This window comes from Seriola dumerili, unplaced genomic scaffold (assembly GCF_002260705.1).
Source record: "Seriola dumerili isolate Sdu_G_001 unplaced genomic scaffold, Sdu_1.0 BDQW01000138.1, whole genome shotgun sequence".
In the NCBI taxonomy this organism is placed as follows: domain Eukaryota; kingdom Metazoa; phylum Chordata; class Actinopteri; order Carangiformes; family Carangidae; genus Seriola; species Seriola dumerili.
Window position 1 is genome coordinate 13,992,156 of NW_019174393.1, and position 27,397 is coordinate 14,019,552.

The window sequence follows — 27,397 nt, forward strand, 5'->3', positions numbered from 1 at the left end:
CTACGTTTTTTCTTTGCGTACAATGTGTCAGCGTATGTGTGATTTTGGGTCTGACTGTTTGCCAGTGTTACTATCCTTGTATCAAGTGCTGGATTTAAACATCCCATTTTAAGCCTCTTTATCTAAATCAGGGCCTCCGTTCTTGAAATGTGTCATCACCACCAGATCAAACCGCCTTTGTCTTCAAGAGCCATGTCTGTAACCACTGCTGATTAAGTGGAAAATGACCAGTTGATGGATTTGGCCTATCCAGTATTTCCATTTAATGTTTTTTGCCTATGCTGAAACCAAATCAGATTTCTAATGATGTCCAACAGGCAAAGGCGTGTAGAAATGGCTTTTATGCACATTGTAATATGGGCCTGCATTTCAGAATAAGCTGTTACACAGATAGTCAGAACACTGTTTAGGGGTTTCAAGCTTTTCTTAACGGTCCGGTTGTGTTTTCAGCTCAGCTATCAAGAGAAAGACAGACAGGGATTTAACTAACAACTTCAGCTGATTCTCGGAAGGAATGGGTTTAAACACAATTCGATACCTTTTAAGTCGTCCATATTTTTGACGCACTCTCAGCAGCATATAAGATATTTTTAGCTCCTTTAGCAACAAAACTGGAAGGGTATCTTATTCTTGTGTGTTGTTGATATTGGAGGCAACACGCAAGTGACATAAAAGAAATGAGATCACAAGTTTCAAGAAATGTAAAGCGGCTATAATCAATATTTTTTTATAATAACAATGTATCAAATGACAATGTGAGAACACTATGATGATGTGGAATGGGTTACCTGTAGGTGAACCTATAGAGAATTATCACATGATTTGGCACCTCCTCTTGGCAGCCATTTATGCCAAAGCTTTAAAATCCCACTGTTCACCACCTGCTCAGCACCAAACACCAGACACTCTTAGTGACTAGCTGGTGAACATAATGTGCATTTACTATCTTAAAAGCCAGCTCTTAGATTTTAATGTTATGTTCACAGCCTGTTTCCTGTTACCCACAAGTGACCAAAAAAATTGCATTTTTTATTGCAGTTTAAAAGGTGCATTATTAATTGTTTTTGGCCACTAGGGGGCACAAGAGCTTTAAAATGACAGCTACTACTTTTACAGTGTTAATGGTGTGAACTCCTCAGTAAACAATTGCATTGTTACGCATACAGTATTCGCAGAAAAGCATTAGCATTCATGTCGTGTCATGTCTTACGTTTGCTTTTTAAGCTCTACTTTGGTCTTCACCAACTCTTGAGAAAAATATTTGGGTTATTAGCTGCTAGCTGTTCAACTTTTTTCATCAGCTAGCTGCTGACTTTATGTCTGTTGTTTAGCGCTGGGTAAGCAGCACACAATCTGTAAACAGTTCATTGTAACTTCTTGCTAAAAACAACTAGATGCTGGGGACATGGTTGAGAGCAGTCACACTGAACTATTCAGTAAATGTCCCAATAAAATCTTAGAGGCTAAAGCTGAATAGAACAACAGAGATTAGCCCCTTTCACATTACATGTTGTCATTTGAGATTCTGTTATTATAAAACATATTTATTAATGCAGCTTTAAGCATCGTCTCCCCTTTGTGGGACATTTTCAGTCTGAGCCTGCATTCATGCATAGATCAGGTATAGTTCATGTGAAACACCAAGATCAGTGTCTGCGGGAAATTCCTTTAAACTAACATCATTTCATCACCGACACTTGAAAATACATGTGCTGTAAAGAAAAATTTTACATAAGTAACATCTCTTTAAGTCAATTGTGGTGGTATTTGCTTCTGAAGTTTTCTTCCCTCTCTCTGACAGAAACATGCCACACAGTGCGATAATCTGGTGCTTTGGTCTTGATATATGCTGAGTACATGACACAAACAAGAGAGTTTGTGTTAGAATACACCCCAGGTCATTATGTTTCACAGGGGTCATTCTTATCCATTTCATTTTTTATTTATTCTTTTTTTATTTAGTGTGTTTATGTTGTTTAGCTGTAAATGTTTGAGTGTAAATATTCTATTGCTGTATCTATCTGTGAAGAAATGGGATCAGTTGAATGTGTTTTATAAGACAATAATGATCCCATTGAGCCTGTGTATCACTGAAATCATGCAAATCATGCTCAACTGTCCACTGTAAGAAAACAACTTTAAGCACATTTTCATGACACCTTAGTCAAACCTGTACAGAGAAAACATCCTTGTAGTTGAAGGTATAGTCTGACTCATGTTAAAACACTTTCACTTTATTTATTTTACTGTAAAACATTTCAGAAATAAAGTGCACAGCCACTTGTAAAGAAAACAGTTGTCAGTTCTGAATTTCACCTCTTGATTTCATTTAAAATATGGAGTTCAAAGCCATTGTCTCTTTAATATCAATGAACTTGTTTGGTCTGTTGTTGTAGGTTTGTGCACCTAAACATTCAGGAGTGGGTTTCCTTGTTGCTATTAATGATAAATTCCTCACCACTAGAGACACTTCCATCACTGACATTATCATTAATGCCACATCCAGAGCCATTGGTGGTGATGTCAGAGCCAATCAGCGTGCACACTGGCATCCTGCCTGTCGCAGCAATATTCAGAACAGTCAGCCAGCGCCGTTTCAGGTCCAGGCTGTCGCAGGAGAAAGTGTGGGTGGTTTTGGACTGACCTAAACAGAAACAAGGCTGCCCCTGCAGCTCCTGAGGGGAATCCTCCACACTGCAGCCCATCAGAGGTATACTAGACACATGCTTCACATCCTGGAGATGGAGGGGGTGAGTGAAAAGGAGAGGGAGCGGAAGCAAAAATTGAAGCTGTGCAAGGCAACATTCGATATGGTAAAACGTAATTTGTCTTTTTTCATCCGTGTTGTTTTTTGTTTGTTTACAAAGCCCCACAATGGGCTCCAACAGAAAAGTGTGCTCTTAAGCAGCGGTGTCACTTTTTCCATATGATACTACTGGTGACAAGCACACCAGTCAGTCAGTGATACATTGAGGTTAATAAATAAGAGGAGAAACATACTGAATGCGGAGCATGAGGTGTCAGTGAATAGTTTGATGAATGATGAATGAATGGGAATTTTGTTTGACCTGTTTGCCTGCACTCTCCACATAAACTGTAGACACCTGATCCAGATTTAAAGCACAAGTTTTTTTGCTGGTGGCTCATCAAAATCACAAGGAGTTCACAGAGTATTCTAGTTGTCTGGACAGTTTTGTAAAAATGATAATTTTATTAGTTTTCATTCAGAAAAGTCTGCGGCAACATGTTTCCCTGTCTTCTGTAGACTTTGACCTTTTACTTCAGAATCTGTTTGTGCAGTTGATTGCGCAGCAGCTTCTCACAATTTAAGCTTTAGTTTCCCTTTTTCCCCACATGAGAGTATGATGGAAGTTGCTGACTGTTTTACATGTTTGCCACTCTGGGTTAGTGATTGTGGCAACATCTGTGTATGACAACATCACATGGAAACCTTCCAGAGACACACTTCCACCCAAATAATAGTGAACTACAAACAGAGACAAATATGTTGCATCACTACTTAAAGCTTGAAACTAAAATGCAATGGTTTGTTTACAAAATGCATTCAACAATAATGTACCAGACATGTTCTCATCACAGAGAATCCCTACCTGTGGAACAGCATACAGGGAGAGAACTGGAGGCTCAGTCCTTGTGACAACAGACCACACTCGTTGCCAGGTTTTGGGGTTGTCACCATACTGCAGGAATCCACTCATTACAACGTCACTCGACACTGGAGATGCCTCAGACTGGGAGACAACACGCAAGAAAAGAGAATGTCAAAGACTTACATTCTTGTTATGATGCATTTAATGATCCTTAAAAGAGACTTCCCAGATGCCCAACAGTCCGCAGTAATAAGTTATGGGTATAATTATTGATTTGAAACCTTGTCATAAACTTTAACCCCTAAAGACTCACCTCTAGTATTCTTCTCTTCCTGCCCTCCACCCTGTCCCCTCTCTGACCAGTCAGGATGTTGTAACAGGTTTTACACACTTTGTTTAGCTTGTTACTGTCATACTCTAGAGCCACCTTGTTGTCTGAACACTTCCAACACACCACCTGGGGAGTAGAAAAACCACCACCGCTGAATCGTGCGCTTTGGTAAAAATAATGTCAGGTGTTTGCATTACAAAGGCGTTGGTCACTTACGCAGCCACAGGCTCGGCAGTGATGTCTTCTTCTTGTTAGTGCGTTGAAAGGCTCCTGGCATTTCATACACACGGTCACCTCGTTGTCTCTGATCCAGCGAGGGGCTCGTCGGCCAAGTTCCTCCATCTGTGAAACATACGCACGTCACAGCTGGGATGGAAGTACGCACAAATGTCTTTGGATCATACTTTTTCCTAAATAAGTATTATAAAACTTACTGGTTCTTCTAAATTGAGCTCCTTAGAAGCCAATTTGAAGGTTTTATTTTTCTTCTGAAACACATCAATGGCTTCTTGAATCACCTGGATATAGGACAGATAAGACTTTCTTTAGAAAAAAAAACAACTTAATCTTTTCCTCCTTCTTTATATATATTTAATGTGCAGCATCAAACACTAAATAAAATGACGCTGGTACCTTTATCCACTCATCTCGGTCTTGTTCAGAGCTTAAAAAGAAGATAACAACAAAACAATTACATTTAAAGTGGAATTCAGGTTAATGCATTGAATGTACAGTATGCTGAAATTTAATAAAAACATAGTTGTGTTCACAGGCGACAGTAATTTTAAATGAAACACAGCTTAATACACTTTATAACTCAGATTGTGCGCTGCTGCCAAGGCTGCACGAGCCTCTGAATTTGTTATTTAATAATAGAATAGAGATAGAATAGAAAATGAACTGCATCACATTATACATGGAAACAAACAATCATGGAATACATGTGCCAGATTTCCTCATTTAAGTAAGTGCAGTAATTCAACAGAAAATAGCAAAAATGTCTCATAAGTCCTTTTAAAAACTTCCTGGATGTGAACATGGATCAGCATCCAAAGCTTGGTTCTTGGTCCGAGGCATTATACACCCCACATGTAACGCACACATGCAAACACACCTGGCCTGCAGCTCAAGGGTCCTCTCCTTTCCAGAGACCTGAAAGGTGTATGGGTGGTCTTCATTGGTGGTCTGCTGCACGTGCATGCCATCCACTCCAATTCTGCACCGAACAGTAAAACGCTGCCCAACTAGGCTAAACTTTGGGGTGCAGCACAGCAGAAAGTTGTTGAACTGTGGAGAAAATCATTACAATAATTCACAAGGTTAACTTTACAAACAGTTTTCCATATTAGGTCTACATTTCAGGGTGCTCTTAGGCTGCGTGAAAAAATGCAGTTTAACATAAGTCTGTGACTGAGGTAAAAGAAAGATTATGGATCATTGTCTTAACAAAAACGTTTCTGAATATAAATCAGTGCTCTAACCAGGAACAGGTGTCTCTCCATGGCAGACGTGTTCCTGGCAGCAAGCTTGAGCAGGCGACCTTCCCTGAGAAGCTCATTGGTCGGATTGACCACTTCCTCCTCTCCAACCATCTCATAGATCTCCAGCAGCCGCTTCAGGCTCTCCTACAGGCAAAGACACATGGTGAAAAAACACTGAATCACAGTTGTATGACAATTATTATTCCCACAACTGACAATTCAAAATATCAAAAAAAGACAGATGCCAGAAGAGTTAAAATTATTATTATTATTATTATTAGGATCACTTTAGGATCACTTAATTTGTTGTGTAAAGTGATGAAATCTTACTTAGGACTATGGTAAATGACGTGGTATGTTATACTAACGTACAGCTTTGTGAATGGCGCTGTTTGAGTGGGTCGCTGCCATGGAAATAGTCTGCAGGGACTCTGGGGGAGGAGACAAAGGAAGAGTTTCATACTGCTCAATACAGACTTAATGAGCCTTCAGATACAGACAGGCACTTTATGAGACACACTGATGAAGAGATGGTACAGTTTACTCACTGTGAGCAAGCTCATACTCTGCGTTATCCTCAGGCAGCTTCTTTAGATAATCCCTCAGCAGCATTTCGTAACGTGGAACCCTCTGAACCGGCTCCAACATGTGGTGTTGCAGGGTCAGGCTGCCGCACACCTCCTGACTCTGAAACAGGATAATACACCCATTACGTCCTGCTCAGCCCTCTGCACTTTTCACTCTTAGCTGTGTAGGAAAAGGTACTGATGAATAACCTGCTGAATATGTCCCACCTGTATGTCCTGGATGATGTTTCTGAAGGCAGAGGAGCGCTCAGTCCAGGTCCTCACCAGCTCCACAGCCTGATCGAAGTTCCTCACATAGTCGGCATACATCCTCAGGAAGGGTGCGTGTTGCAGCAGAACATTACCCAGGCCTGGCCTCTCACGCCTAGATTTGGTGGAAGTGGAAAAGGTAAGGGTCTGCTCTAACAGACAATGTTACATGAATGTCACCTAGGTTCGTGACACAAACAACCCACCAGTGGCTAATGCAGGTTTCCAGGTCAGGTAGCAGGAACTGGCTGTGGAAGGAGTAGATAGAGGAAATGTTGGAGAAAATATTTCTTATCACCTCGGGAGGAAATGATCCTCGACCTGCCTCTTCTGTCAGTCGTAAGCAGAACACCTGTGGTGGGAGTCAGAGCCAGGGCATGCTCATTAGTTTTACAGTTGTTGATCTTCTACACAACATTTGTTCTGCCGCTCAAGAACAATAACTATCTGGCACTGCAGGAACAAATTCAACTGCAGAAAGAAAGTTTAGCATCGCGAGCATTGTGTTTCACCACACTGACCTGGTCTAGCAGGTGAAGGCGAGCTACGTAGGCCCTCTCTGTCTGCAGGAGTTCATTGGCTATCTTATACAATTTCTGCTCTGTGTTCTCTTCATCTTTTGGGTCGCTTCCTCCTCTCTCCTTACTCTTATCCTCCTCATTTTGTTCTCCTACAGACTCCTCATGAATCCTGCCATCTTCTGTAGTGGCCTCATTCCATTGGCAGGAAAATTTGGAGCCATATCCTATGGCTATTTTGCTTTGTTCCAGTTTCTCATTTATTCCGTTCCCATTTACTACTGGCCATTCTTTCTCCTGCACGATGCCATTCTGTCCTGGAGAATGCTCTCTGCCATCGCTTAATAGATGGGCTTCATTTGTGGGATGATTGAGTCTATGGTTAGTTGGTGCTTTGATGGTGATGGCAGGCCCATTGCAGTTAGGTGATTGCAGTGGTTTCAGTGGAGAACGTTCAGCTTTTTCAGTGGGAATCCTGCAGAAATAAAGTGTATAAATGATTGAAAGTTGAAGTTATATTTATAATAATTGGATTCTACATGCTGCATGAAGGTATTTAGGTAGTTGAGGTACAGAAACAGACCAAATTAAGAGTCCTACCTGCTCTCATCCATGTAAACGATCAAGTCAGGCACACTCAAAGATTTCCCTGTCTTCATCTCTTGTCCTTCCATCTTGCTGCTTGGGATTCTGTGCAGTCCCAGCCAGGATTTAGAGTTCTTGGCGGGGCTGTAGCTCCCTTTTCTCCACAGAACAGGGCTGGGGGTCCGCAGTTTTCCTGTGAGAGGGCTAAGGTTTCTTGGGGACAACTTTGCAGGGCTGTGCCCACCCTCCCTCAACGGGCTACAGTTCTGAATGCCTCTTTTGCTTGGACTTGGAGATCCTAAAACTGGACTGCTTGCAAGATGTGGAATCCCCTGAACATGTCTGGCAGGGCTGATATGTGCTCCAGGTACTCCATTCAAAAAAAAGCTCCCCCCTCCTCTATCAAGACTAGGGGGGCTTAGGCAATTCTGTGCAGGGCTTACACAGGGAACAGAAAATCCACAACTTCTGTTAGGACTCCGGTCTTCCTCTGTGCCACTAACTCGGGGCGGTAATTTCCCTGTAGTGGGACTGTAGGCTTGATCTTGTCCCGGCCTCACAGGGCTCTGGAGGTAAGCTGGTTTAGGAGGCACTACAAAGATAAACAGTGTGGTTGGTTTGTGATTACAGTCCAATGCATGTAGTTTTGACCACAGCACACAGTGTTGAGTGAAGACAAGATGTGATAAGAATAAGAAGGAATTATTTACACTACTCAACGGAGTGAGCATGGGCAGTTCAGGTGATATTTATAGGCTACTGGATTCCAGCCTACCTTGTGGTTTGAATGGAGATCTTTTGGCTGGGCTTGTTCCGTGGTCTTCCTTGGAATTTGGTTCTGATCCACAGACCCTGTCACAAGCATGGCCACAGCCGTACGAGCCACACACTCCACTGCTCACTAGTAAAAGAAATGTGCCATTACTGTTTAAACCACATATACATATTTTCCATGCCAATGTTTTGTTTGTTTTTTATATATACAGCACTTCTTTCTCTGTTTACTGAGGCTTTATCACAGTTATACTGGATGAAACACTAAACTTACAAATTTAAAATTCACATCACAGATGAAAAGTTTTAGAAAACCCCAATTTTTACAGTTTTTATTGAACTTAAAGCAGTTCAAGTGATAAGCTGGTAAAAAAGAAAAGAAAAGAAAAAAGAAAAAGAGGGTTAAAGTCACAAAAAATTGAAAAATAATGTACATTTCATAGAAAACTGTTTTTTTCAAGGATTAAGAAATTGGTTAACTTACAGCTTTCCTGCAATAATGGAAGTAAATGAAGCCTTGAAAGTTAATGCAAACAATTCCTATTGGTGCCACAACTTTTGTGGATGAAACCCTCTGTCTGTACAAAGGCAGTGATGGAACAAACTGTTCCTACACCCTCAGATGCATTATTAGGACAATACTGTGCTGCAGGAAGTATACTGCTAACAGAATGGTGAGAAAAAGGCAGGTAACAAAATAAGGCAGACTGGTTGGTCAGAGGTTCATCCTAAGATAATGACCCAACACTTCGGAGGAACAGAACTAGACAGTGACTTCACATGATGGAAGAGCAGCACGGTCTCCAGACTTAAACCCCATCGAGCTGGTTTGGACAGAAGGTGAAGCAAAGCAACCTGCAAGTGCCTCACATTTATGGGAAGTTCTGCAACAATGTTAGGATAAACTCTCTGAACAATGTTTCATTTCCACTGTAGAAAGAACACAGTGGTGTTCAATATTTCTCAAATGTAAACCATTTTGAGGGCATGATTTAGATCCTTCTGAGCCTTCAACTGACAGCAAAAATGTTACATGCACAAACATTCATGTTCATATTTCTCTTGGTAATCATTTTCCATCATAACATGATCAATATCAAAAATTTTACCTAATTTTGCATAAGAAAAATGTCACAATGAAACAAAATATTTAACCTCTCCTACATCCTCTTCATACATACGCACAAGTTCACACAACAAACACTGATTTAGACTTATTGAATGTTTTGGGTGAGGATTCATTTTTTTGTTAATGAAGATGCTCTTAAAACAGTAAACAACAATACACATGTTACACACACCACATTATTCATTCCTGTGTAATTACTCTTAGAAATCTACACACTGACATCCTCACTTCACAACAACTGACAAGTTATGCAACCGCTTGTTTCCTTACCTGCAGTTTATTTCCAAACTTTGTTATCCGTTGCTTATATAAGAAAGTAAAGCTTTCCAGTTCGCTCCTGGCTTTGCTGAAGTGTGACAGATTTGTTGGTCATGTGCAGAGGGCTAAAGCGTACTTTCTCAACAGCATAATACTTCTGCTTTCTCACTTCTGTTTTTCTTCAGGGAGTCTAACCTTTGCCAGTCTTACAACTTATGTTAACACCTAAGAAACAACTTTCAGGACTTGTCCAAATTTACTCTGTACTATTACTCTCACAGTGTAGTTTCAAGAGGTCACTGACATATAGGTGCAGCACCAAACGTTTAAAGACAATCACAAAGAGAAAGATATATGCTATACGTCTATAACTATATGTGACAGCTTTTTCAATTATTATTAAGCTTTTATCGTTTGCTATTTTTCCAAATATAACTGAGTCAGGTTGAAGAGATTTTGAAAAATAAAAATAATATATAAATGAATTTAAATATGCTAAACTAACGCTTATTTGTTTTCTTTCTCAACTAATTAGAAGTTAATGTTGCCAGCCAAGAAACAGTCCAGCATATAGCCCCTGTAAAAATAGTTTTTACACAGGTTAAACAAATAAAACATAACATGTTACATGTTGAATGGACATCCATGTGAGTGACACTGATCTTCTCACCTGACTCTTGGCCATAAAGTGAATAAGACAATTTCCCCAATTGTCAAACTACTACTTTAAGGTATATTTTTTACTGCTTCCAGAAGGAACTATGTACAGATCAACTGCTTTCCGGAAGTTTTGAAATGTATTCATCTCCTGGTTTAACGCTCCTACTGCAACAATGTCAGTGTTTGTTTCTGTCAGTGCGTTTGTTGCAACAAGCCTCACACCAAGCCAAAGAATAATTTGCACCAGAAAGGTCGAAGAGATGAACAGTGCTGTTGAATCTGGCATCTAACAGTACCATTGGAGCAAGCATACTTCTCAAATCTAGACAGATAGTTCTGCCTCAGTGGGGGAACAGAAAGGCTTTGTGTGTGTGTGTGTGTGTGTGTGTGTGTGTGTGTGTTGTGTGTGTGTGCTGGGGGGGGGGCGGGGGGGGGGGGGGGAATTGACAAATGCTGGTCTCAAGACACACAGGCAAAGTCCAGGCTGAATCAGGGGAAAGAGATTTTACTGCAGTAATCCAACAAGCCAAGAGGCTAACAGGTGCCAACTGTGCCGAACAAAATTCAAATGTAAGGGCCACGCACACACACTCTCTCTCTCTCACACACACACACACACCAAGTGCAGTTCCATTCACAAGCTAATAAGGAAACTCAGCTAAAATAGCATTTACTGATGTAAGCCATGCACAACGAGGAGTGTAATACCCGCTACGCTAGTCACCCTCTTACAGAACAGTTTGAGTTTTCCATTATTCTCATTAAATGTCTCTCATATGTAGTCTTTCATCATTGATATAAATAGGATGAAAATAACCATAAATATATACCAACACTTTTCTAAGCATGTTAAACAAAAACTGAACATTATAACCTTCATGAAGGTGGGATTTACACTGCATTGAAAGCAAAATATATGCAACAATATAGGCCTGATAAACTATTTCATTTTTGTATAAATACCTACTTGGATTAGATTTAATGCCTGCTTCATTGGTTAGTAGCTTAACATACACCAACCCAATGAGTTGCAGACAAGGTAAGGAGATATAACATTATGGTAAAAACAGGGTTTACCTCAATGTCAGAAAGATGGGCGACTTCTTTTGTGTTTTCAGTTTTTAAAAAAATCATCTGTTCAATGAAAGGTAGCTCACCTGTTTGTGAGGCGAGGCAGTCCACCGCAGCACCTTTGACCTTCCGTCTGACTGCCACTCGTCTGAACTCCTCCGTCTCCCGGCTGCAGTTCAGAGTCAGACTATTCCTCTTCTTCAGGTCAAACATTGTTACAACGTAACTGCAGCTGGAACTTCATCCGATGTTTCCACAAAGGACAGTAACTGCGAGAGAGAAACCGACAAGCCAGAGACCACCAAGACTCTGGTGTCCACCTCTTCACGTGCTCAATCACTACCACTAATCTCTCTACAGCTGTTTGATAAGCACCGCCTCTGATTTAAACCTACACACGCCCCTAAAGAGCCACTGGAGGACACCGACCAATCAGCCGGCACACTCACCGCTAATATTGTGACAATAAAATATGATGTGAAGAGTTTAAGTGTCATCACTGTTTAAGCAAATAGCTGCAATCTATAATCTTCTGACTTAAAGATGAACTTGGATGACCTAAAACGTAGTTTTTCTTTACAAGAGAAGCAATTAATAAATTCGATTAAATAGACACTGGAATTAATCCATACATTAGGTTGGTGGTAATATATCATTAATATAATAATAGTGATTATTATTATTATTATTATTATTATTATTATTATTATTATTATTATTATTATTATTATTATTATTATTATATTGGCTTTGGCTAGGATTGGCTTTATTGTAACTGTAACAACAACTACTAATAATAATAATGATAACAATAAAAAAAGTAGTAGTAGTTGTAGTAGTAGTAGTACTAGTAGTTGATGTTACACTTACAATGAAGCCTATTATGTCAGAAAGAGTGGGATTGAAAAAATGCAAAAAAAATGATCAAGATCAAGATCTGACACTGCAACTAAAAGGGCGTGTTTTCGATATGGTAATATTATGGTTCCTATCATGATTAATTTTTCAAGAAATTGTTTCCTAGAAGGGGTGGCTTGGAATCCCACTTTTGACATGGCACTTTCATTTGTGACACTGTTGTGGTAAGGTGTGTGGGTATGTGGTGGAAACCTATCTCTGTACCTGCCTGTTCTGTCTTCACAGGGTTTAGCTGGAAAAGCACTTACAGCTTCCTCTGGAGGCGTGGGTTCGAATCCCACTTCTGACAGCCTGTGGTTTTAACGGGACTTGATATCAGGAAAGAAAAAGTTGACAAACACTTGCAGGAATGTTTGTGTTCTGTTTCAACCACAAGTGGCGATGCGGTAGGTCAAAAAATCTCGGCCTTCAATGAACTGTTTGTAGGGAGTACATTCTTAGACACTAACATGAAATTTCCTACATCCACTCTTGTCTCTCAATGCATCATTAGCTAGCTTTGCCCACTTTCTTTCTGCTCACTTGGTCAATCAGTCACATGATGTCAAATCCAAACGAAAGACCTGCCAAGCTACAGGTAAAAAAAAAGCCCCATGTTTATATTATATTGAACTACACATAATTTTATTACTGTCCCAAGTACCGTCGGCCCTAAAATGCTGAGAATCCGGGCTAAAATGTAGATGTTCAAATTACAGATATGCTGAGAACCAGGGCTAAAATGTAGATGTTCAAATTACAGAGTGCTAGCTAAAGCTACAGTTAGCAAACCTACGTTTACTACCTTAATCAGATACAGGTTGCAATTTTCACAAAATTAGACTCGGTATCGCAATGCTGCCCTATCCCTATTGTATGCTATGTAATATAGCTTATATTAAGAGCGACATTCATATTGTATGATGCTGTTGTACATTTCCATGACACAAAGTGTGTGCAGCGGTTCTATGTTTTGATGGTTTGCAAGAAGACCCTGTTAGTATAATTAGTGTGTAACGTAATATAACTTATACGAGTTTTAAGTGACTCAATCTCTTGCCATTCATGCTTTACGGGAGGCTTTAAATTCTATTGCACTACGCGCTCCAGCAGCCAACAGAGGGAGCTGTTCCGCGGTTCCATGGTGTAATGGTTAGCACTCTGGACTCTGAATCCAGCGATCCGAGTTCAAATCTCGGTGGGACCTGTTTGTTTGGACGTAGTAACACTGTGTGCCCTCCTTTTTTGGGAAAATCACCCACCTTTCGTCAGCATCAGGAAATTACCCACTAGCACCTATTTGCTTCCTTTTACTTGACAACATGTACACATTGAATCCCCTACTTTTATTCACTGTAGATCTAAATTTAGAAAGACGTTTAGGCCCAATGCATTGTGATTGATGCAATTTATTTGCACTTCCTGGAAGCGATGTCTTATCTCGTTTTGGATTAAGCCTGAACGGCACTTTACACAGTCAGGATGGCCGAGCGGTCTAAGGCGCTGCGTTCAGGTCGCAGTCTCCTCTGGAGGCGTGGGTTCGAATCCCACTTCTGACAGCCTGTGGTTTTAACAGGACTTGATATCAGGAAAGAAAAAGTTGACAAACACTTGCAGGAATGTTTGTGTTCTGTTTCAACCACAAGTGGCGATGCGGTAGGTCAAACCATCTCGGCCTTCAATGAACTGTTTGTAGGGAGTACATTCTTAGACACTAACATGAAATTTCCTACATCCACTCTTGTCTCTCAATGCAGCATTAGCTAGCTTTGCCCACTTTCTTTCTGCTCAATTGGTCAATCAGTCACATGATGTCAAATCCAAACGAAAGACCTGCCAAGCTACAGGTAAAAAAAAAGCCCATGTTTATATTATATTGAACTACACATAATTTTATTACTGTCCCAAGTACCGTCGGCCCTAAAATGCTGAGAATCCGGGCTAAAATGTAGATGTTCAAATTACAGATATGCTGAGAACCAGGGCTAAAATGTAGATGTTCAAATTACAGAGTGCTAGCTAAAGCTACAGTTAGCAAACCTACGTTTACTACCTTAATCAGATACAGGTTGCAATTTTCACAAAATTAGACTCGGTATCGCAATGCTGCCCTATCCCTATTGTATGCTATGTAATATAGCCTATATTAAGAGCGACATTCATATTGTATGATGCTGTTGTACATTTCCATGACACAAAGTGTGTGCAGTGGTTCTATGTTTTGATGGTTTGCAAGAAGACCCTGTTAGTATAATTAGTGTGTAACGTAATATAACTTATACGAGTTTTAAGTGACTCAATCTCTTGCCATTCATGCTTTACGGGAGGCTTTAAATTCTATTGCACTACGCGCTCCAGCAGCCAACAGAGGGAGCTGTTCCGCGGTTCCATGGTGTAATGGTTAGCACTCTGGACTCTGAATCCAGCGATCCGAGTTCAAATCTCGGTGGGACCTGTTTGTTTGGACGTAGTAACACTGTGTGCCCTCCTTTTTTGGGAAAATCACCCACCTTTCGTCAGCATCAGGAAATTACCCACTAGCACCTATTTGCTTCCTTTTACTTGACAACATGTACACATTGAATCCCCTACTTTTATTCACTGTAGATCTAAATTTAGAAAGACGTTTAGGCCCAATGCATTGTGATTGATGCAATTTATTTGCACTTCCTGGAAGCGATGTCTTATCTCGTTTTGGATTAAGCCTGAACGGCACTTTACACAGTCAGGATGGCCGAGCGGTCTAAGGCGCTGCGTTCAGGTCGCAGTCTCCTCTGGAGGCGTGGGTTCGAATCCCACTTCTGACAGCCTGTGGTTTTAACAGGACTTGATATCAGGAAAGAAAAAGTTGACAAACACTTGCAGGAATGTTTGTGTTCTGTTTCAACCACAAGTGGCGATGCGGTAGGTCAAACCATCTCGGCCTTCAATGAACTGTTTGTAGGGAGTACATTCTTAGACACTAACATGAAATTTCCTACATCCACTCTTGTCTCTCAATGCAGCATTAGCTAGCTTTGCCCACTTTCTTTCTGCTCAATTGGTCAATCAGTCACATGATGTCAAATCCAAACGAAAGACCTGCCAAGCTACAGGTAAAAAAAAAGCCCATGTTTATATTATATTGAACTACACATAATTTTATTACTGTCCCAAGTACCGTCGGCCCTAAAATGCTGAGAATCCGGGCTAAAATGTAGATGTTCAAATTACAGATATGCTGAGAACCAGGGCTAAAATGTAGATGTTCAAATTACAGAGTGCTAGCTAAAGCTACAGTTAGCAAACCTACGTTTACTACCTTAATCAGATACAGGTTGCAATTTTCACAAAATTAGACTCGGTATCGCAATGCTGCCCTATCCCTATTGTATGCTATGTAATATAGCCTATATTAAGAGCGACATTCATATTGTATGATGCTGTTGTACATTTCCATGACACAAAGTGTGTGCAGTGGTTCTATGTTTTGATGGTTTGCAAGAAGACCCTGTTAGTATAATTAGTGTGTAACGTAATATAACTTATACGAGTTTTAAGTGACTCAATCTCTTGCCATTCATGCTTTACGGGAGGCTTTAAATTCTATTGCACTACGCGCTCCAGCAGCCAACAGAGGGAGCTGTTCCGCGGTTCCATGGTGTAATGGTTAGCACTCTGGACTCTGAATCCAGCGATCCGAGTTCAAATCTCGGTGGGACCTGTTTGTTTGGACGTAGTAACACTGTGTGCCCTCCTTTTTTGGGAAAATCACCCACCTTTCGTCAGCATCAGGAAATTACCCACTAGCACCTATTTGCTTCCTTTTACTTGACAACATGTACACATTGAATCCCCTACTTTTATTCACTGTAGATCTAAATTTAGAAAGACGTTTAGGCCCAATGCATTGTGATTGATGCAATTTATTTGCACTTCCTGGAAGCGATGTCTTATCTCGTTTTGGATTAAGCCTGAACGGCACTTTACACAGTCAGGATGGCCGAGCGGTCTAAGGCGCTGCGTTCAGGTCGCAGTCTCCTCTGGAGGCGTGGGTTCGAATCCCACTTCTGACAGCCTGTGGTTTTAACAGGACTTGATATCAGGAAAGAAAAAGTTGACAAACACTTGCAGGAATGTTTGTGTTCTGTTTCAACCACAAGTGGCGATGCGGTAGGTCAAACCATCTCGGCCTTCAATGAACTGTTTGTAGGGAGTACATTCTTAGACACTAACATGAAATTTCCTACATCCACTCTTGTCTCTCAATGCAGCATTAGCTAGCTTTGCCCACTTTCTTTCTGCTCAATTGGTCAATCAGTCACATGATGTCAAATCCAAACGAAAGACCTGCCAAGCTACAGGTAAAAAAAAAGCCCATGTTTATATTATATTGAACTACACATAATTTTATTACTGTCCCAAGTACCGTCGGCCCTAAAATGCTGAGAATCCGGGCTAAAATGTAGATGTTCAAATTACAGATATGCTGAGAACCAGGGCTAAAATGTAGATGTTCAAATTACAGAGTGCTAGCTAAAGCTACAGTTAGCAAACCTACGTTTACTACCTTAATCAGATACAGGTTGCAATTTTCACAAAATTAGACTCGGTATCGCAATGCTGCCCTATCCCTATTGTATGCTATGTAATATAGCCTATATTAAGAGCGACATTCATATTGTATGATGCTGTTGTACATTTCCATGACACAAAGTGTGTGCAGTGGTTCTATGTTTTGATGGTTTGCAAGAAGACCCTGTTAGTATAATTAGTGTGTAACGTAATATAACTTATACGAGTTTTAAGTGACTCAATCTCTTGCCATTCATGCTTTACGGGAGGCTTTAAATTCTATTGCACTACGCGCTCCAGCAGCCAACAGAGGGAGCTGTTCCGTGGTTCCATGGTGTAATGGTTAGCACTCTGGACTCTGAATCCAGCGATCCGAGTTCAAATTTCGGTGGGACCTGTTTGTTTGGATGTAGTAACACTGTGTGCCCTCCTTTTTTGGGAAAATCACCCACCTTTCGTCAGCATCAGGAAATTACCCACTAGCACCTATTTGCTTCCTTTTACTTGACAACATGTACACATTGAATCCCCTACTTTTATTCACTGTAGATCTAAATTTAGAAAGACATTTAGGCCCAATGCATTGTGATTGATGCAATTTATTTTCACTTCCTGGAAGCGATGTCTTATCTCGTTTTGGATTAAGCCTGAACAGCACTTTACGCAGTCAGGATGGCCGAGCGGTCTAAGGCGCTGCGTTCAGGTCGCAGTCTCCTCTGGAGGCGTGGGTTCGAATCCCACTTCTGACAGCCTGTGGTTTTAACAAGACTTGACATCAGGAAAGAAAAAGTTGACAAACACTTGCAGGAATGTTTGTGTTCTGTTTCAACCACAAGTGGCGATGCGGTAGGTCAAACCATCGCACCCTTTAACGAACTGTTTCTAGGGAGTACATTCTTAGACACTAACATGAAATTTCCTACATCCTCTCTTGTCTCTCAATGCAGCATTAGCTAGCTTTGCCCACTTTCTTTCTGCTCACTTGGTCAATCAGTCACATGATGTCAAATCCAACCGAAATACCTGCCAAGCTACAGGTAAAAAAAGCCCATGTTTATATTATATTGAACTACACATAATTTTATTACTGTCCCAAGTACCGTCGGCCCTAAAATGCTGAGAATCCGGGCTAAAATGTAGATGTTCAAATTACAGATATGCTGAGAACCAGGGCTAAAATGTAGATGTTCAAATTACAGAGTGCTAGCTAAAGCTACAGTTAGCAAACCTACGTTTACTACCTTAATCAGATACAGGTTGCAATTTTCACAAAATTAGACTCGGTATCGCAATGCTGCCCTATCCCTATTGTATGCTATGTAATATAGCCTATATTAAGAGCGACATTCATATTGTATGATGCTGTTGTACATTTCCATGACACAAAGTGTGTGTTCAATGAAAATGTAGATGTTCAAATTACAGAGTGCTAGCTAAAGCTACAGTTAGCAAACCTACGTTTACTAGCCAAACATGAAATTTCCTACATCCTACATACAATTCCAAATGAAAGTGTGCCAAGATCTTGCTATGGATTAAGCATAAAGGCTCCTTATGCAGTCAGGATGGCTGAGCATTCTAAGGCGCTGCGTTCAGGTGGCAATCTAACTACAATATTTGGATTTCAGTTTCCACCAATTGTGGTAATTCAAACCTCTCTCTGCGCTCAATGAGCTGCTTGCACAAATTCAATTGAACAGTCAAATATCGGTACAACGTGAACAATGTTAATCCTTTCTGTGGTTCCATGGTGTAATGGTTAGCACTCTGGACTTTGAATCCAGTGATCCGAGTTCAAATCTCGGTGGAACCTAATTTAAAGGTTGACTTATAGTGAACATAAGGCTTTAGCAGTAATACACATCTTATGTTGTTTATGGCAACAGTAAGACCAGGAAATCACTAACCAAAGCTATAACCACACAGTTAATATGGTACTCAAATGATATCAAATTCTCCTGAAAACGGTTAAGACATTCATGTTTTCAGTCATCTGTCTTTCTATTTTATTATCATCAAACCAGGTAATGTAATCAGACCACAGAGGCCCACACACCACTTCCCCCACAACTTCCATTCTTTCACCAGGATCTATTGAGATCTGAACCCTGATCACTGGAGTCCAAGTGGAACCCAACCGATATTGGATTTTTGGGGCTGATAGGAGTAAAAAAAGTGAAAAAATTTGGATAAATATATATATATATGTACTGTATATATATATATACATATATATAGATAAAAACACCAAACACTTGTGAAAAAGATATGTAATGAAAGCAGGATATTTTACAGTTTAACAATAAGTTTTATTGTCCATAATCAGTGCACTGAAACCGTAAATTTCACTGGGAATTAAATAAAATAACTATAAAAAAGAAACAGTCCTTTGAAGAACAGCACATGGTCCCATGGTTTGTAGTATTGATTGTTTTTTTATGCCAGAGGTATGAATGCAGGCTGGGACTGAAAGCTGCTGGGAAAATCACTAATGACCTGCTCTCACATTTAAATATCTCTGCTTCTGACCCTAATGCACTCAGGGTCCAGATTTGTGCTCAGAAATGTCATGATTTGAGTGAACTCAAAATCTCAACTCAAACTAAATGAATGGACAACAAAATGGGACAGACAGACCAGTTTTTCATCTTTTACTTTTTAACTATTCATTTATTTCTATATATCCTTATCTGTGGCCAGAAATTGATTAATTCAGCTTAAACCAGTATATTGATTTTGGACACAGACAAACAATCTACAAGTTCCTCAAGCTGAACGACCATATAGGTCCCTACCCTCTCATATGACCTACTCAAGTATCTCCTGAAATAGCCTCCCTGCAGTGGCAGTTGGACAAGAGTTTCATTGTCATGGTTATAATAATAAATAAATACATTTATGATTTTAGTTGAGGGTGTTGAAAGCTCATGTATAAAATAGACAACAATGACAATTAGTTTCAGTTAAGAAATGAACAGACATAGGTGTGTCTGGTCAACTGGTGTCAAAGTTACCTGTTTTGTCAGTTACAGTTCATTGATCACTGCACAGAAGTTCTACACACTTATAGGGTCAAGTGCTGATTTTACCCTAGTGTGAGACCGCCTTTTGTTCTTCCTGTACGGCTTCTCAAAATCAGGTCCCACCGAGATTTGAACTCGGATCGCTGGATTCAGAGTCCAGAGTGCTAACCATTACACCATGGAACCACTACATCAATTTCTAGGGACTATAAAGAAAAACTCAAGCGAAGTTGCTGGAGGATTTTGTGTATAAATAAATAAATAAATAAAAATAAATAAATAAAATAAATAAAGTTCGTGTTTAAACTATTTTGGGAAAGAGGTGGAAAAGATTTATCGCTAAAGCCAATACAAAACGGCCTTCAGATTTCCTGCATATGCAATAACCCGGAATGAAGTGCCCTTACAAGTGACTTTTAAGTGGAACGTGGTGTGAGTACGTTACTGTACGTACTGTACAGTATATTTACTGTCAGGATGGCCGAGCGGTCTAAGGCGCTGCGTTCAGGTCGCAGTCTCCTCTGGAGGCGTGGGTTCGAATCCCACTTCTGACATCAACATTTTCATTGACGTTGATAATCGTTTTCACCTATCAGTGCGTTTAAATGGTCTCATGGCGCCTTCTGCTGTTGTGGAGGTGAAGAGGCATATTACTCAGGACGCGCAAGAAAATCTAGAGCATCATCACGGCTGAAAGATTGTACCAAAAGTGGGTTTATATGACAGGCTGTAGTTTTATGTATGGTTTATTAGAAATATGTTGTCAAGTAGTTGTTTGCTGCAAAAGAAAATGTATGAGTTCGTTAGTGGTGTTTTGCATGTGCAAGCAATACTGTTAGGGAGTCACAGGGCATTTGGAAAACATGTTTTGTTGTTGTGTTAAGTTTGGACAGGAAATGAGCTCCATTAGTCGACTATTTACGACAATATTTGATCTATGGAGACTGGAAAAACTTAGCTGATCTGATGAGTCTGGATTTATGCTCAGGTAGCAGATGGTCCGGTTTGAATTTGGCATCGATGGGATTGATTTCGTTGGCCTCTTAATCTTGATCAATCATTGTTTGAATGACACAATCTATCTGTGTTTTGTTGCTGCCATATACATCCGTTTATGGAAATAATTAACCATCTTCTAATGTCCATTTCAAGCAGGATAATACGCCATGTCACAAAGTAATAATAATAATATTTGTTCCGATTTACTCATTGTCTGCATTACCAATGTTGGATAACAATAATTCAAGTAGCTGCAGTTTTTTTCCAGCAGGTGGTGGTGTACAACCAAAAATTTATCTCAATGCTTGTTTCTAGTTATCTGTCCAATCTATGCCTAGTGTCTTCTCTGTTTCTGTCCCCTACACAGATTATAGCTATTTATTTTCATCCTTGAATGTTATTGTAAAATATTAACAATAAGCAAGCAATAATTTCAAGGATAATTTTAAAATTAATCAATGGAAAGTATGTTTTAGTACAACTGTCTTTTTTTTTTTTTTTTAATGAATAGCTTCTTCTTTTAGTCTTGTTTATTTTCTTTTTAAATGTCTATAAGCCTGTACCTGTATGTTCATTATTTCACTGAAGACCTCCTGGGACAAAACGCTGAAACAGTGTTTCACAGTGTTGTAATGTCAGAAGGAAATGAGTTAAAAGGAAGAGCGGAAAAGAAACTATTCAAATAAGGATACTATTGTTTCCTTTATCTGCATCCAGTTAAGTCAAACTCATGGTAGTTTTCAAGAATTAAAGCGGAACTAACCTGACTTATATCTCTTTATCTATTATTATCTCCATAAATGTTCATGGACATTATTGAAATATTACGTAACTTATTTGAACACTGTGGCCGAAAAATGTGAAAATCCCTATTGACACTTTTATTTTGAAAGACGTTTAAAAAAATTGCTCAAAGGCTGAGAATAGTTTTATTTTGAAACGTTACAGGAAATTCCCTTAAACTGTGTGGCGCTTGACGGCAGGATCGCACCCCTCCCGTCTCGTCTGTCGACAGCAGATCCTCCTCCAGCCTCTTTAAACTGCTCTCACCTCCACTCGAACGACATTTCGGGGGTTCTGTCTGTAGCTGACCATCCTTACACGCCTCATATCTGCCTGCGTGTTTCGGAGCATATTTATTTTTCTGTCGGAGCGTTTGGAGCCAAAGCCGAACACAGACAGAGCTGTGTTTCAGGCTACTTCAGTGGGCGGATAAAGCGGAGGAGGGCATCCGGGCCTGGCAGCTCCGGAGAGTCGGCGTGAAACGACGGAATTAACCATTTTCAGGTAAATTTGCCTTAATGCCATTGCTGGATAACAGACGGTCTGTCCGATAATGGACTCTGTGACGTTACGTTTCGTCCGGCAGCGACGGTCGAGGACTGAACAGTGTGGTGTGTGGAAATGACAACACAGAGGAAACGGCAGCTGAAGAATAATTCAGCCAGACTCAAGCTATAATTCATACTTTACAGCTACCTTCAGTTTCACCCAATGCATTTATGACTGTGATGTCCGCACCTCGTACATATTTCCAACATAAAGCGTTATTTCGTTAAATATTTTGGTTTGTTTACATATCTTATGTATTGACAGCCAAGCGACCCCCCAGCGACAGGAACCTTGTGGTAAACTATAGAAGGATATAATTTAAAGTATAGTGTCAACATAGAATATCATACTGACTACTAAGAACAAGAAGAATATTCCTGCATTATTGATTTGGTTTTCTGGATAATCATTTAACACCAAGAATACAGGAATGCCATTAAAAAAGATCCAAAAATGTTATTGATTTAATGTAAAATCGATTTTTAACACTGCTAAAACGCCTTAGTGCCTTATATCACTATTATAGCTATATTATACATTTTCACCAATAACTGATTCATGCCCACCCCCCCGACTGCACCTTCACGTGTATTTTATCAATACAGTTAGCCTAGATTTTCCTTTCACGTCTAAAATGAAGTTACATTTTTCACAGTGAAATTGTGGATATTTCATTACCTCACATTGATACAAAAAAGTAGCATCTTGGCTTGGCTTTTCATAATGTATCATAATATAAATCTATAAACATTTGCTTCTCTGCTGGTGGAAGGGCCTTTTGTTCTGCTTGTGCTGTGTCCAAATCATAAGGGAAAAAATGCCTCCTGAAGGTGTCTGTTGACTTGTTAAAAGGCACATGCTTGAAACAATGTGTGTTCAAAATTAAGTTGGCTTTTAAATGACTTGACTATTGACTTTTGCCAGTTCCATTGAGATGTTTTTGTGATTTATGACATGAGGGAGGGATGGAAACTACCTCCAGGCAAGAGACATAACTGAGTTTTCTTCAACCTCCTCAAGTGTACGGTGCAACACCAATGCGCCATCCTGTTGTTACCCTGGAAACTGAAATACTAAGAGAATTGTTGTTTGATAAAATGACATCTCAACTCCTCATAAAATGTGATGATAAGCTGTAAATTTGACCACCTCTCACCCATCTCTGCAGTGAAGTGTCTGTGATGCACTTACGCTCTTTTCTACTTCCACTGTTTGACCTGAATTTACTTCAAACGTCCTTCATCTGGAACAACTGGCCACTCAATTATGTGTGTGTGTGTGTGTGTGTGTGTGTGTGTGTGTGTGTGTGTGTGTGTGTGTGTGTCTGTCTGTGTGTGTGTGTGTATTGACCCACATTCAGATCCAGGCTGTTGGCTGTAAGAGTGATACACCCCCACAGGACAAAGTAATTACCCTAACCGCCCCCCCGCCCCAATGTCTGTGGGCCATATAGCAGTGCTTGCATTGATCTGTCTCTGCATTACGTCACATACAGCAGGAAGATGAAAGCTGAGAGCATCTATTATGCACACACACTCATTCACACACTCATATGCTTTCTTGCTTTTACTCCTGGGACTAATAGATTTCAGTGAAGTGAGTTGTATCATAGCAGAGAAGAAGTGTGTTTGGTTTCAGTTTGAGAAGTTAAAGCGCCATGTGATGGAACCGCAGCAGGTGTCAGTTAACAGCTCAAAGTTTTCTGTTGGGGAAAAGAGTGTGAGCAGAGGTCAGGTTGAGAGTTTTAGGTGAAACCAGGTCAAGAATTCCTGTTAGTAAATTATTTTAATCCTGTTGAGAATCTGATTTTGTTGTTGCTCAAGTGTTTACTTTTTAGAGGGATAAATGTTGTCTGATGCTTATATTAAAAGTTCTTCCCCAGACACATTTTAAACTCTGTAAAAAATACTCTGCTATGATTCATTTTTTGTTTAGTGTGGTTTTCCAGTGGAAAAAAAGGGGATATCTGGAAGCTCGTCTACTCTTACTTCCTCATTGAGAAATTCTGGACCAGGCCTTGTGCCCCGCCCACCACCTGCTTGCTCCAGGCTGACAGGTGAAAGAGCAGAGAGTATCAAGATGGTTAGAGGAGGAAACATCAGAGAGACTCAGCCACATGTTTGAGCCTCAGTCAGACCCAGACTCAGATGAGGAGTCTGTTGAGACCAGAATCAGAGACTAACAGACGGATCAGAACTGTTAGCTCAGTTAGCATCTTTTATTTGTTTATGTTGTTTGTTAGCTTGTAACTGGCAGTGGCTGACACAGTGTAAGTAGTTGTGCTAATGCTAACTCTCTCTCTGTACTGACAAAATTTCAGGTTTATTTAGCCCCACCCCCCGTCCACACAAATTGACAGGATTGGTTCCTAAGGTTTGTGACGTATGAAACCCTGGCTGTCTGAATCGTTTTTATGAGACTGTCATTGGTTCACTGCTGTTCAAGGTGGAAATCATGGTGTTGACAGTTATTTTGCTCATGATATGTCTTGTATTATATAAAAAACACCATTTGGACAAGTTTGAAAACTTGATTTTCATCGGAGGGGGTCTTTAAATATTTGTTTATCTGCTGTTAAAGGAGCAATCACCTTGTCACAAAGAGAACTACTAAGCCTGTAAAAAAAAAAAACAGTTGATTAATGTCTTCTGTGGTTCTGGAGGAGCTTTTCCGAAGTCTGTTAAAGTAACCCTGACGATGTCATCAGGGGTCATCTTTATTTTGGCTTTGTGACAAAAAATTTATAGCAAAAAACCTCAGCTTTGATTTTTACCGTTCAGCTGTGTCCAGTGAGTCCCCCAGCTTTAAAGAAGATCAGCACTAAACCATTGAAGGGCCTCCTTAAATGTACATAAACTGAAGAGACAGAAACGGAAATCATACTTGTTAGAAGAATCAGTGAGATGCAGTTGATGACGGTGCAGTGTTGTGAGGATCAGAGTTTGCTCTCAGTTGAAATGTTCTGCTCCATATTCCCTGTCAGTCAGAATCTAGTGGGCCTCTGGATGAACCAGAGCACGCTGCCCACTGAAATGTGATGTTACAGCTGAATTTAACTGCATTTTAATGTATACAGTTAAAAATACAGAATTAAACCGTGGTAAAAATGTATCTGTATTCAGACTCACAAGGTACCATCATCTGCGGGCGCAAAGCATGGTGATATCCCACCATGCTTTGCAATGGGGCTGACTGCACTTACTGATGATCAGCCTCCAAAACACGGTTGCTATTGACAACCAGGCCAGCGGCTTGCTCTCTCTCTATCTCTCTCTTCCTCTCTCTCATTTATATAACACCAACATGTGCAATGTTTTATTGATCAGAGAGCTATGTGTATATATATATGTGTGTGTGTGTGTGTGTGTGTGTGTGTGTGTGTGTGTATTTTTGTGTGTGCTCACCTCTTTGTGTCTGTCCTTTTACACGCCTTTCTATGTGTGTATGCAGTTGTGTCTATTGCAGTGTGTTGATGATTTTGTGTGAGTCTGTATGTTTGAGTTAACGTGTATGAGTGTGTGGTTGAATGTGTTTTAATGAGTGCAGCACTGTATGTTTCAGTGTGTCTGTCAGTGCATGGTCACAGGGTGGGCATCATGGAGCTGAAGTGGTAATTATTGGGCTTTTTTGGGGTCTGGCTAATTCTAGGGCTTCAGAATGAATACAATCAGTGTGGGCTGGGTGCAGCTTGAACACACACTTGCACACATTTGTAGCCATATGACCTAACACACATGCACACACACACACACACACACACACACTGATGAGGAAAGTTATGTGAGCCATGCAAGGAATGTGGAGTGGTATGAGTTCATTCTCTGTCTCTCACTGCATCAAACACCTCTACCTCAGCCTACTTGTGTGTGTGTGTGTGTGTGTGTGTGTGTGTGTGTGTGTGTGTGTGTGTGTGTGTGTGTGTGTGTGTGTGTGTGTGTGTGTCTTTGAGTGTCTGTGTGTGGAGGGTTGTATTGGGTGAGTGAGACTGGCTCATAATCTAGAGATTAACCAGTGGCATTGTTGGAGCAGCAGAAGACAGGGATTACACACACACACACACACAGACACATGGAGGTCTTTGTCATTCATGAAGTCACTTTCCCTCATGTGGTGAACGCTCACTGTAAACTCAAGAGGTGTCAGTTGACAGTGAATGTGCTGAAATATTTATTACACTTACATGCATACTCACACACACACACACACACTCACACACACACACACACACACACACACACACACATACACACACGTATCACAATTGCAATATGTTTTTTTGTCTTTTTTTTGCATGTCGTTCAGCCTTACTCTGAACGGAAACTTTAAGTTCACTTAATGACCCCAAACTAAAATAACTATTTAAGTAAGAAAAGGCAGAACAGCTGAGCCTTCATTTAGTATTATATCACCTTAGTGGCATCAGTTATACTCCTGTTTAGAAAATTGCCATCATGTGTATCACTAACAAGTATTAGTCATGTCTAAAAATGTGCGAATATCTGACTAACATCCCCTGATGATAATGCTGCTAGTATTAGCTTCATAGACCGACAGGACAAGCCAGTCCAGAGCCACAAATCCCCAAGGCTCTAATTCAGTCCTTTCAAGGTGATGAGCTTAAAACAACCATAAGACGTGCGCAGAAGGTGAAGTGGGAGATTCCTACTACTGTTCACTATCTGCTTGCTGTCAACAACAGCTAATGACTGTAATCTGAACGTTACCTACGCAACAATACTTCAGTAAGATAATTTTACAGCATGCTAAGTCATGGTTAACTAAAAGTCAGTGTAAAAACAATTAATTGTTCAGTAGATATCAATTCAAATGGGTTTTTATAAAACAAAATCGTAACAGAAGATTGTACATCCACACAAATAGATATACACACACATTAAGTGGTACAGTGTTGGTGCCAAGTACAGTCAGCTGTAGTTGACGTTCTGCTGCTCAGTACATCCCGTCCTACACAACTCTCACCATCTGCCTGCTTCTCGAAAACAGTTTCATCTCACATTATCAAAACAATGAAATTATTACGCATGCAGTTTCATTTCGCTCAATTCACTCTCATTTAGTTCATAGAGGATGTTGTTTAGCACACTGCTTTTACTGGGACTGAACCTGAGGCACCTTGTTCCAGTTGCCTTCTCTTACCCTGATACCTCCTCTAAGTTTCAGTCTTTATATAAAAGTGAGTTTCCTTTTTAATCTCAAGTAATAGTCTTTAATTACCCTTCTTTCTTCCCTGTGGGTTAATCACTGGCTGCTAGACGGGCATTATCTGCAGTTAGTGCTAACAAAGTGCATTGAAAGTTCACAGGAAACAGTCAGGAAA

At 40.2% G+C, this 27,397-nt stretch overlaps 2 protein-coding genes and 11 non-coding genes across 13 annotated transcripts in view; 11 read left to right on the top strand and 2 right to left on the bottom strand.

Annotated features, from left to right (window-relative positions):
* Positions 1 to 2,395: 2,395 nt before the first annotated feature.
* LOC111224673 (FYVE, RhoGEF and PH domain-containing protein 4-like) lies at positions 2,396 to 11,467 on the bottom strand. The gene is made up of 16 exons (XM_022749250.1): positions 11,341 to 11,467; positions 8,123 to 8,263; positions 7,378 to 7,954; positions 6,781 to 7,252; positions 6,466 to 6,611; positions 6,218 to 6,374; positions 5,972 to 6,110; positions 5,796 to 5,854; positions 5,424 to 5,567; positions 5,057 to 5,229; positions 4,576 to 4,606; positions 4,377 to 4,460; positions 4,159 to 4,284; positions 3,925 to 4,068; positions 3,612 to 3,752; positions 2,396 to 2,735 (listed from the first exon to the last, which is right to left on the bottom strand). Exons 1-16 carry the CDS (start codon positions 11,465 to 11,467, stop codon positions 2,415 to 2,417), a joined length of 2,982 nt encoding a protein of 993 aa, XP_022604971.1. The 3' UTR covers positions 2,396 to 2,414.
* Positions 11,468 to 13,286: 1,819 nt separating this feature from the next.
* On the top strand, positions 13,287 to 13,358 carry trnaq-cug. Its single transcript has one exon. It is a non-coding gene; the product is annotated as a tRNA-Gln (tRNA).
* Positions 13,359 to 13,627: 269 nt separating this feature from the next.
* trnal-cag lies at positions 13,628 to 13,710 on the top strand. Its single transcript has one exon. It is a non-coding gene; the product is annotated as a tRNA-Leu (tRNA).
* An 824-nt stretch (positions 13,711 to 14,534) lies between these two features.
* Positions 14,535 to 14,606, top strand: trnaq-cug. Its single transcript has one exon. It is a non-coding gene; the product is annotated as a tRNA-Gln (tRNA).
* Positions 14,607 to 14,875: 269 nt separating this feature from the next.
* On the top strand, positions 14,876 to 14,958 carry trnal-cag. Its single transcript has one exon. It is a non-coding gene; the product is annotated as a tRNA-Leu (tRNA).
* Positions 14,959 to 15,782: 824 nt separating this feature from the next.
* Positions 15,783 to 15,854, top strand: trnaq-cug. Its single transcript has one exon. It is a non-coding gene; the product is annotated as a tRNA-Gln (tRNA).
* Positions 15,855 to 16,123: 269 nt separating this feature from the next.
* On the top strand, positions 16,124 to 16,206 carry trnal-cag. Its single transcript has one exon. It is a non-coding gene; the product is annotated as a tRNA-Leu (tRNA).
* An 824-nt stretch (positions 16,207 to 17,030) lies between these two features.
* On the top strand, positions 17,031 to 17,102 carry trnaq-cug. The gene has a single exon. It is a non-coding gene; the product is annotated as a tRNA-Gln (tRNA).
* A 269-nt stretch (positions 17,103 to 17,371) lies between these two features.
* Positions 17,372 to 17,454, top strand: trnal-cag. Its single transcript has one exon. It is a non-coding gene; the product is annotated as a tRNA-Leu (tRNA).
* Positions 17,455 to 18,446: 992 nt separating this feature from the next.
* On the top strand, positions 18,447 to 18,518 carry trnaq-uug. The gene has a single exon. It is a non-coding gene; the product is annotated as a tRNA-Gln (tRNA).
* Positions 18,519 to 19,842: 1,324 nt separating this feature from the next.
* Positions 19,843 to 19,914, bottom strand: trnaq-cug. The gene has a single exon. It is a non-coding gene; the product is annotated as a tRNA-Gln (tRNA).
* A 285-nt stretch (positions 19,915 to 20,199) lies between these two features.
* On the top strand, positions 20,200 to 20,282 carry trnal-cag. Its single transcript has one exon. It is a non-coding gene; the product is annotated as a tRNA-Leu (tRNA).
* A 1,423-nt stretch (positions 20,283 to 21,705) lies between these two features.
* Positions 21,706 to 27,397, top strand: part of LOC111224769 (cyclin-dependent kinase 17) — a 41,206-nt gene continuing 35,514 nt past the window's right edge. Inside the window, exon 1 of the mRNA XM_022749399.1 lies at positions 21,706 to 22,014. The gene's annotated coding sequence lies outside the window, so the exon portion shown is untranslated. The remainder of the gene's footprint in view (positions 22,015 to 27,397) is intronic.